General features: G+C 49.5%; 1 protein-coding gene across 2 annotated transcripts in view; it reads right to left on the bottom strand.

Moving 5' to 3' along the window:
* stag3 (STAG3 cohesin complex component) overlaps window positions 1-11,900 on the bottom strand; it is a 186,176-nt gene that overhangs the window by 65,467 nt on the left and 108,809 nt on the right. For both annotated transcript variants that reach the window (XM_081381948.1, XM_081381949.1), the window contains exons 15-18: window positions 8,212-8,312; window positions 6,469-6,561; window positions 5,780-5,872; window positions 5,156-5,356 (exon numbers count right to left, since the gene is read on the bottom strand). In XM_081381948.1, the coding sequence (XP_081238074.1) occupies window positions 5,156-5,356; window positions 5,780-5,872; window positions 6,469-6,561; window positions 8,212-8,312 (488 nt within the window). The remainder of the gene's footprint in view (window positions 1-5,155; window positions 5,357-5,779; window positions 5,873-6,468; window positions 6,562-8,211; window positions 8,313-11,900) is intronic.

The raw sequence follows: 11,900 nt of genomic DNA, 5'->3' as shown, positions 1-11,900 counted from the left end.
CCGCAGGATCTCGGAGAGTTTCAGTACCCGCAGGATCTCGGAGAGTTTCAATACCCGCAGGATCTCACTGAGTTTCAGTACCCGCAGGATCTCTGTGAGTTTCAGTACCCGCAGGATCTCACTGAGTTTCAGTACCCGCAGGATCTCGGAGAGTTTCAGTACCCACAGGATCTCTGTGAGTTTCAGTACCCGCAGGATCTCTGTGAGTTTCAGTACCCACAGGATCTCGGAGAGATTCAGTACACGCAGGATCTCGGAGAGTTTCAGTACCCGCAGGATCTCGGAGAGTTTCAGTACCCGCAGGATCTCAGTGAGTTTCAGTACCCGCAGGATCTCAGTGAGTTTCAGTACCCGCAGGATCTCAGTGAGTTTCAGTACCCGCAGGATCTCAGTTAGTTTCAGTACCCGCAGGATCTCACTGAGTTTCAGTACCCGCAGGATCTCACTGAGTTTCAGTACCCGCAGGATCTCACTGAGTTTCAGTACCCGCAGGATCTCACTGAGTTTCAGTACCCGCAGGATCTCACTGAGTTTCAGTACCCGCAGGATCTCTGTGAGTTTCAGTACCCGCAGGATCTCACTGAGTTTCAGTACCCGCAGGATCTCAGTGAGTTTCAGTACCCGCAGGATCTCGGAAAGTTTCAGTACCCGCAGGATCTCGGTGAGTTTCAGTACCCGCAGGATCTCACTGAGTTTCAGTACCCGCAGGATCTCGGTGAGTTTCAGTACCCGCAGGATCTCGGTGAGTTTCAGTACCCGCAGGATCTCTGTGAGTTTCAGTACCCGCAGGATCTCGGAGAGTTTCAGTACCCGCAGGATCTCAGTGAGTTTCAGTACCCGCAGGATCTCAGTGAGTTTCAGTACCCGCAGGATCTCACTGAGTTTCAGTACCCGCAGGATCTCAGTGAGTTTCAGTACCCGCAGGATCTCAGTGAGTTTCAGTACCCGCAGGATCTCAGTTAGTTTCAGTACCCGCAGGATCTCACTGAGTTTCAGTACCCGCAGGATCTCACTGAGTTTCAGTACCCGCAGGATCTCACTGAGTTTCAGTACCCGCAGGATCTCTGTGAGTTTCAGTACCCGCAGGATCTCACTGAGTTTCAGTACCCGCAGGATCTCTGTGAGTTTCAGTACCCGCAGGATCTCACTGAGTTTCAGTACCCGCAGGATCTCGGTGAGTTTCAGTACTCACAGGATCTCGGAGAGTTTCAGTACCCGCAGGATCTCTGTGAGTTTCAGTACCCACAGGATCTCGGAGAGATTCAGTACACGCAGGATCTCGGAGAGTTTCAGTACCCGCAGGATCTCGGAGAGTTTCAGTACCCGCAGGATCTCAGTGAGTTTCAGTACCCGCAGGATCTCACTGAGTTTCAGTACCCGCAGGATCTCAGTGAGTTTCAGTACCCGCAGGATCTCGGAAAGTTTCAGTACCCGCAGGATCTCAGTGAGTTTCAGTACCCGCAGGATCTCAGTGAGTTTCAGTACCCGCAGGATCTCAGTGAGTTTCAGTACCCGCAGGATCTCGGAAAGTTTCAGTACCCGCAGGATCTCGGTGAGTTTCAGTACCCGCAGGATCTCAGTGAGTTTCAGTACCCGCAGGATCTCGGAAAGTTTCAGTACCCGCAGGATCTCGGTGAGTTTCAGTACCCGCAGGATCTCACTGAGTTTCAGTACCCGCAGGATCTCGGTGAGTTTCAGTACCCGCAGGATCTCGGTGAGTTTCAGTACCCGCAGGATCTCTGTGAGTTTCAGTACCCGCAGGATCTCGGAGAGTTTCAGTACCCGCAGGATCTCAGTGAGTTTCAGTACCCGCAGGATCTCACTGAGTTTCAGTACCCGCAGGATCTCACTGAGTTTCAGTACCCGCAGGATCTCACTGAGTTTCAGTACCCGCAGGATCTCACTGAGTTTCAGTACCCGCAGGATCTCGGAGAGTTTCAGTACCCGCAGGATCTCGGTGAGTTTCAGTACCCGCAGGATCTCACTGAGTTTCAGTACCCGCAGGATCTCACTGAGTTTCAGTACCCGCAGGATCTCACTGAGTTTCAGTACCCGCAGGATCTCACTGAGTTTCAGTACCCGCAGGATCTCACTGAGTTTCAGTACCCGCAGGATCTCGGTGAGTTTCAGTACCCGCAGGATCTCAGTGAGTTTCAGTACCCGCAGGATCTCAGTGAGTTTCAGTACCCGCAGGATCTCAGTGAGTTTCAGTACCCGCAGGATCTCTGTGAGTTTCAGTACCCGCAGGATCTCTGTGAGTTTCAGTACCCGCAGGATCTCTGTGAGTTTCAGTACCCGCAGGATCTCACTGAGTTTCAGTACCCGCAGGATCTCACTGAGTTTCAGTACCCGCAGGATCTCAGTACCCGCAGGATCTCACTGAGTTTCAGGATCTCGGTGAGTTTCAGTACCCGCAGGATCTCAGTGAGTTTCAATACCCGCAGGATCTCAGTGAGTTTCAATACCCGCAGGATCTTGGAGAGTTTCAGTACCCGCAGGATCTCGGAGAGTTTCAGTACCCGCAGGATCTCAGTGAGTTTCAGTACCCGCAGGATCTCAGTGAGTTTCAGTACCCGCAGGATCTCAGTGAGTTTCAGTACCCGCAGGATCTCAGTGAGTTTCAGTACCCGCAGGATCTCACTGAGTTTCAGTACCCGCAGGATCTCAGTGAGTTTCAGTACCCGCAGGATCTCAGTGAGTTTCAGTACCCGCAGGATCTCACTGAGTTTCAGTACCCGCAGGATCTCAGTGAGTTTCAGTACCCGCAGGATCTCACTGAGTTTCAGTACCCGCAGGATCTCACTGAGTTTCAGTAGCCGCAGGATCTCTGTGAGTTTCAGTACCCGCAGGATCTCACTGAGTTTCAGTACCCGCAGGATCTCAGTGAGTTTCAGTACCCGCAGGATCTCGAAGAGTTTCAGTACCCGCAGGATCTCAGTGAGTTTCAGTACCCGCAGGATCTCACTGAGTTTCAGTACCCGCAGGATCTCAGTGAGTTTCAGTACCCGCAGGATCTCAGTGAGTTTCAGTACCCGCAGGATCTCAGTGAGTTTCAGTACCCGCAGGATCTCAGTGAGTTTCAGTACCCGCAGGATCTCACTGAGTTTCAGTACCCGCAGGATCTCACTGAGTTTCAGTACCCGCAGGATCTCTGTGAGTTTCAGTACCCGCAGGATCTCTGTGAGTTTCAGTACCCGCAGGATCTCTGTGAGTTTCAGTACCCGCAGGATCTCACTGAGTTTCAGTACCCGCAGGATCTCACTGAGTTTCAGTACCCGCAGGATCTCGGTGAGTTTCAGTACTCACAGGATCTCGGAGAGTTTCAGTACCCGCAGGATCTCTGTGAGTTTCAGTACCCACAGGATCTCGGAGAGATTCAGTACACGCAGGATCTCGGAGAGTTTCAGTACCCGCAGGATCTCGGAGAGTTTCAGTACCCGCAGGATCTCAGTGAGTTTCAGTACCCGCAGGATCTCAGTGAGTTTCAGTACCCGCAGGATCTCACTGAGTTTCAGTACCCGCAGGATCTCGGAGAGTTTCAGTACCCGCAGGATCTCACTGAGTTTCAGTACCCGCAGGATCTCTGTGAGTTTCAGTACCCGCAGGATCTCTGTGAGTTTCAGTACCCGCAGGATCTCAGTGAGTTTCAGTACCCGCAGGATCTCAGTGAGTTTCAGTACCCGCAGGATCTCACTGAGTTTCAGTACCCGCAGGATCTCACTGAGTTTCAGTACCCGCAGGATCTCGGTGAGTTTCAGTACCCGCAGGATCTCTGTGAGTTTCAGTACCCGCAGGATCTCGGTGAGTTTCAGTACCCGCAGGATCTCGGTGAGTTTCAGTACCCGCAGGATCTCACTGAGTTTCAGTACCCGCAGGATCTCACTGAGTTTCAGTACCCGCAGGATCTCGGTGAGTTTCAGTACCCGCAGGATCTCACTGAGTTTCAGTACCCACAGGATCTCGGAGAGTTTCAGTACCCGCAGGATCTCGGAGAGTTTCAGTACCCGCAGGATCTCGGAGAGTTTCAGTACCCGCAGGATCTCGGAGAGTTTCAGTACCCGCAGGATCTCACTGAGTTTCAGTACCCGCAGGATCTCGGAGAGTTTCAGTACCCGCAGGATCTCTGTGAGTTTCAGTACCCGCAGGATCTCTGTGAGTTTCAGTACCCGCAGGATCTCTGTGAGTTTCAGTACCCACAGGATCTCGGAGAGATTCAGTACACGCAGGATCTCGGAGAGTTTCAGTACCCGCAGGACCTCGGAGAGTTTCAGTACCCGCAGGATCTCAGTGAGTTTCAGTACCCGCAGGATCTCACTGAGTTTCAGTACCCGCAGGATCTCACTGAGTTTCAGTACCCGCAGGATCTCACTGAGTTTCAGTACCCGCAGGATCTCACTGAGTTTCAGTACCCGCAGGATCTCACTGAGTTTCAGTACCCGCAGGATCTCAGTGAGTTTCAGTACCCGCAGGATCTCAGTGAGTTTCAGTACCCGCAGGATCTCGGAAAGTTTCAGTACCCGCAGGATCTCAGTGAGTTTCAGTACCCGCAGGATCTCAGTGAGTTTCAGTACCCGCAGGATCTCGGTGAGTTTCAGTACCCGCAGGATCTCACTGAGTTTCAGTACCCACAGGATCTCGGAGAGTTTCAGTACCCGCAGGATCTCGGAGAGTTTCAGTACCCGCAGGATCTCGGAGAGTTTCAGTACCCGCAGGATCTCGGAGAGTTTCAGTACCCGCAGGATCTCACTGAGTTTCAGTACCCGCAGGATCTCACTGAGTTTCAGTACCCGCAGGATCTCGGAGAGTTTCAGTACCCACAGGATCTCGGAGAGATTCAGTACACGCAGGATCTCGGAGAGTTTCAGTACCCGCAGGACCTCGGAGAGTTTCAGTACCCGCAGGATCTCAGTGAGTTTCAGTACCCGCAGGATCTCAGTGAGTTTCAGTACCCGCAGGATCTCGGAAAGTTTCAGTACCCGCAGGATCTCAGTGAGTTTCAGTACCCGCAGGATCTCAGTGAGTTTCAGTACCCGCAGGATCTCAGTGAGTTTCAGTACCCGCAGGATCTCTGTGAGTTTCAGTACCCGCAGAATCTCAGTACCCGCAGGATCTCAGTGAGTTTCAGTACCCGCAGGATCTTGGTGAGTTTCAGTACCTGCAGGATCTCGGTGAGGTTCGAGCTGAACTTCTCCACGGTGGAATCCAGCATCTGACTGACGGCCCTCTCCACACGCCCACAGAACGAGTAACAGTCACTGCAGAGCGCACACAATACTCGCACACACGCCTCCAGCACACACTCCTCACGGTGCTTCAGCATGATGTCACACACCTGAGACAGCAGCAGATCCAGACACTGACAGACACACACACACACACACACACACACACAGACAGACGAACGACAGAATATTATATATTTGAATGCATCTCATATATATGACTAACAATATTTGTAGGTTTTTTTGCTATTAAATGTCACATTGCAGGAACTGCACAAAAGCCAATAGAGGATCAAAAATGGTGTATGGAATAAAATAGTGACCAGTTGCATTTAAAATTACCATTATACATGTGTAGTTTAAACTTAATGCTAAAACTTCCAAATTCCAACAACAGTTCATAAAGGTAATTTATCAGCAGATTCAGATGCAAGTGTTGCAGTGGCAGTTCATGCGTGAACAAGGCATTTACATTTATGAACGTGTGTGTGTGTATATATATATATATATATATATATATATATATATATATACTGTCAGTGATCAGAAACTCCTACTTTCTCCAGGCGTCCGGATGTGCCGTAAACCTCCAGCTGGAAGAACAGCGGCGCTGAGAGCAACCGGCTCACCTTACCCACATCTGCAGAGAACTGAGGAAACACTGAGTTTAATGACTGCATCACATCTCCGTCTGAAGGCCACGACACACGCAGTAAAAGATCTAGCGGTGACGAAAGCTGACTGTCTCCTCGTGTCATCTTGAACACAGTAAACGCACTACAGGCGACTAGCACATGTTCTGTGAGGGGAAATATCTTTATCAGCAGGAATCAAGAGTAAACTGGGACTGCACATATAAATCACTTTACTCCGGCGGCTCATATTATTATAAACACATCCACATGTTGGACTGCTCAGGTGAGATGATGTAAAGTTATATCACCCTTCTGCCTGTGTGTCTTCACGCTCGCTTTTATTCTCGTGCACTGACTTGTTCACTAAACTGAATAGCCAATCAGAGTCTGTGAGGCCCGGCTGTCTGTGTGTGTGTGTGTGTGTGTGTCAGGGCCTTCAATCCATCCAAACACAAACAAGTCGTGCTTTACCGGTTCGTTACTGAGTGCTATAATCTATTGCTAGCCCCTAAATCTGTGCTAGATGATCTGAATCTTAAAACAGGCAGAAGCGGTGATTTATCTCTATCTGTGATGATGATCATGTGAGATCAATGACGCTCGAGACTCACCTTTGCCAGTAACTGAGGAAACACAGGGATGAAGTGATTAGTGATGCGCCTTCGTTCCTGGACCTGCAGACGCTTCTCCCGCGCAGTCACAGTCTACACACACACACACACACACGTTTGCCAAGATGATAACTGAGCAAAGCGCGTGAGACAAACTAATCTGAAACGAGTTGAATGAGTTGAAAGTGAACTCATGCTGATTGCACGTCAAAATGAAAACAATCGACTAATTTCACTATTTAACTAATCTGATTATAGATTACGTTATAGATTAATAATGTCTGTGAACAGAAAACATCATGACGATGTTTTAAACGCATGTGAGCGAGTGAGCGGCTGCAGGAGGAGCCTCTGGTGTCACTGTCAGGTGCAGGTCAGTAATGCTTCCATCGCTTGTTTCTGCTTCTTCTCCTGTGTTTTGATCAGTAGATTCATTAATCTTTCAGATGATGTATAAAGGCCCTTTCACACTGGACGCGATTTTGACGCACGAATAATTCGCGCGATGGGTTTATTTTTTGATCAGCTGTTTGTGTAATGAGCGCTTCCACACCGAACGCGAATGTGCTGAGGCGAAAAAACGACTTTTATTTTTTTCGCTTCGATGTCGATTTTTTTTTTACTTTTGCGGCGACAGAATAGGCTTCAGCCAATTCACATACTACAAGGACAACGATTTGAAAGACAATGTGTGGCGTAGCATTGCCAACCAACCGGTTATCATGACTGTGAGTGTGTTGTGTGATAGTCCTGTGCTGTGTAGGCTAGCAGGCCAAACTACATTTGGGATAGAAAGCTAACACTATTATCGTCAAAGATAGAGACAGAGACCGTGTTTACCTTGAACACGTAACAAAATGCAGTAAGACTATTTAGGGCTGCTTTTAGTAGGCTATACTATACATTCTTTGTGTGATATTTCTAGTCGAATATTTGTGTGATATTTCTAGTCGAATGATTTTTAACTTACTTCGTGTGTTACATGTAATGTGTAGTTACATTACAAAACGCACTGTTGAAGACGCAAAAAAAAAAAAAAATGCACATAAGCATACTCCCCTTCAGACTTTCTGTTCTGTAAGATTGGGTGCACCCAAAACCTTCTTTTCTGTCTTTTAAATAAAATGAAAAGCTCGTCTTCACTGGATGCTATGACTATGACTGGATGATGATGATGATGATGATGATGATGATGAAGTGTCCATGTTTTCTCAGCTGTCGGCGCGATTCGCGCGAAAGTTTTGGAATGTTGAAGCTCTCTGAACGTCACAGACGTCGCAAATTCGCGTCGCGGCTGATGTGAATGGTTTTGATGCGAACTATTCGCACACGAACTATTCGCTTTTTCGTTTCGCTTTTTCGTTACGCATCCGGTGTGAAAGGGCCTTAACAGTGAAAACACAGATTGCTGGGAAATTCCGTCAATGGCAGGGAAAGAGTTAATTTAGCAATTTACAAGCCATTGTTTCTATTTTGTGCATAATGTATAACATTGTATGTATTATAGACACTTTCAGTTTAAACACTTATTTGAATGGCAACATTGGGCTGGATGTGGAATAACATACTTTACAAATAAATGTTTAAACCAGCCCAGGGTGGTTAATCTGATTCATCAAAGAAGTAATTGGCCAATTCATTGATTTTCAAAATAATCATTAGTTGCAGCCCTACATTAAAGTCTTGTAAGATGTTAATAATCCAGCTGCCGTACTGAAGGTCTTACACACACACACACCTTACCTTCCTAGTGGAGCGTGAGGGGGGGGGCGTGGCCTCGGCTGCCTGTCTCACTGCACACATCATGATGTCAATCAGCGCACTCTCCAGCTCGTCCTCCACACCTGCACACACACACACACACACACACACACACACACACATCATGATGTCAATCAGCGCACTCTCCAACTCGTCCTCCACACCTGCACACACACACACACACACACACATACACACACACACACACACACACACACACACACACATCATGATGTCAATCAGCGCACTCTCCAGCTCGTCCTCCACACCTGCACACACACACACACACACACACACACACACACACACACACACACACACACACACACACACATCATGATGTCAATCAGCGCACTCTCCAACTCGTCCTCCACACCTGCACACACACACACACACACACACACACACACACACACACACACACACACACACACATCATGATGTCAATCAGCGAACTCTCCAGCTCGTCCTCCACACCTGCACACACACACACACACACACACACACATCATGATGTCAATCAGCGCACTCTCCAGCTCGTCCTCCACACCTGCACACACACACACACACACACACACACACACACACACACACACACACACACACACACACACATCATGATGTCAATCAGCGCACTCTCCAGCTCGTCCTCCACACCTGCACACACACACACACACACACACACACACACACATCATGATGTCAATCAGCGCACTCTCCAGCTCGTCCTCCACACCTGCACACACACACACATCATGATGTCAATCAGCGCACTCTCCAGCTCGTCCTCCACACCTGCACACACACACACACACACACACATCATGATGTCAATCAGCGCACTCTCCAGCTCGTCCTCCACACCTGCACACACACACACACACACACACATCATGATGTCAATCAGCGCACTCTCCAGCTCGTCCTCCACACCTGCACACACACACACACACATCATGATGTCAATCAGCGCACTCTCCAGCTCGTCCTCCACACCTGCACACACACACACACACACACACACACACACATCATGATGTCAATCAGCGCACTCTCCAGCTCGTCCTCCACACCTGCACACACACACACACACACACACACACACATCATGATGTCAATCAGCGCACTCTCCAGCTCGTCCTCCACACCTGCACACACACACACACATCATGATGTCAATCAGCGCACTCTCCAGCTCGTCCTCCACACCTGCACACACACACACACACACACACACACACACATCATGATGTCAATCAGCGCACTCTCCAGCTCGTCCTCCACACCTGCACACACACACACACACACACATCATGATGTCAATCAGCGCACTCTCCAGCTCGTCCTCCACACCTGCACACACACACACACACACACACACACACACACACATCATGATGTCAATCAGCGCACTCTCCAGCTCGTCCTCCACACCTGCACACACACACACACACACACACACACACATCATGATGTCAATCAGCGCACTCTCCAGCTCGTCCTCCACACCTGCACACACACACACACACACACACACACACATCATGATGTCTGTCAGCGCACTCTCCAGCTCGTCCTCCACACCTGCACACACACACACACACACACACACACACACACATCATGATGTCAATCAGCGCACTCTCCAGCTCGTCCTCCACACCTGCACACACACACTCACACACACATCATGATGTCAATCAGCGCACTCTCCAGCTCGTCCTCCACACCTGCACACACACACTCACACACACATCATGATGTCAATCAGCGCACTCTCCAGCTCGTCCTCCACACCTGCACACACACACACACACACACACACACACACATCATGATGTCAATCAGCGCACTCTCCAGCTCGTCCTCCACACCTGCACACACACACTCACACACACATCATGATGTCAATCAGCGCACTCTCCAGCTCGTCCTCCACACCTGCACACACACACACACACACACACACACATCATGATGTCAATCAGCGCACTCTCCAGCTCGTCCTCCACACCTGCACACACACACACACACACACACACACACACACACACACACACACACACATCATGATGTCAATCAGCGCACTCTCCAGCTCGTCCTCCACACCTGCACACACACACATCATGATGTCAATCAGCGCACTCTCCAGCTCGTCCTCCACACCTGCACACACACACACACACACACACATCATGATGTCAATCAGCGCACTCTCCAGCTCGTCCTCCACACCTGCACACACACACACACACACACACACATCATGATGTCAATCAGCGCACTCTCCAGCTCGTCCTCCACACCTGCACACACACACACACACACACACACACACACACACACACACATCATGATGTCAATCAGCGCACTCTCCAGCTCGTCCTCCACACCTGCACACACACACATCATGATGTCAATCAGCGCACTCTCCAGCTCGTCCTCCACACCTGCACACACACACACACACACACACACACACACACATCATGATGTCAATCAGCGCACTCTCCAGCTCGTCCTCCACACCTGCACACACACACACACACACACATCATGATGTCAATCAGCGCACTCTCCAACTCTCCAGCTCGTCCTCCACACCTGCACACACACACACACACACACACACACACACATCATGATGTCAATCAGCGCACTCTCCAGCTCGTCCTCCACACCTGCACACACACACACACACACACACACACACACATCATGATGTCAATCAGCGCACTCTCCAGCTCGTCCTCCACACCTGCACACACACACACACACACACACACACACACACATCATGATGTCAATCAGCGCACTCTCCAGCTCGTCCTCCACACCTGCACACACACACACACACACACACACACATCATGATGTCAATCAGCGCACTCTCCAGCTCGTCCTCCACACCTGCACACACACACACACACACACACACACACACACACATCATGATGTCAATCAGCGCACTCTCCAGCTCGTCCTCCACACCTGCACACACACACACACACACACACATCATGATGTCAATCAGCGCACTCTCCAGCTCGTCCTCCACACCTGCACACACACACACACACACACACACACACACACACACACATCATGATGTCAATCAGCGTACTCTCCAGCTCGTCCTCCACACCTGCACACACACACACACACACACACACACATCATGATGTCAATCAGCGCACTCTCCAGCTCGTCCTCCACACCTGCACACACACACACACACACACACACACACACACACACACATCATGATGTCAATCAGCGCACTCTCCAGCTCGTCCTCCACACCTGCACACACACACACACACACACACACACACACCATGATGTCAATCAGCGCACTCTCCAGCTCGTCCTCCACACCTGCACACCAAGGTTATAATCGTAACGAAAACGAACGAAAAAACGAAAACTAGGTGGGAAAAAACATTGTCGTTAACTGAAATAAAAATAAAAATGAGGCATTACAAAAAAACGATAACTAACTAAAACTGTAATGTGTGTTTAGCAAAACTAACTAAAATAAAATAAAATTATAGAGTAAATGTCCTTAGTTTTCGTCTTTGTCAAGGTCTTTCATTTTTAACGCTATTTAAAACACGCAGCGTATTCGTTCAGCTGCATTTCCTTTCCCTGCTCTCCCTCCGTCTCTTTCA

Source organism: Scardinius erythrophthalmus (genome assembly GCF_964197995.2).
Source record: "Scardinius erythrophthalmus genome assembly, chromosome: 13".
NCBI classification, from domain to species: Eukaryota; Metazoa; Chordata; class Actinopteri; order Cypriniformes; family Leuciscidae; genus Scardinius; species Scardinius erythrophthalmus.
Note: the sequence above shows the minus strand (reverse complement) of the source record. Positions and strands in the feature narration are given on the sequence as shown.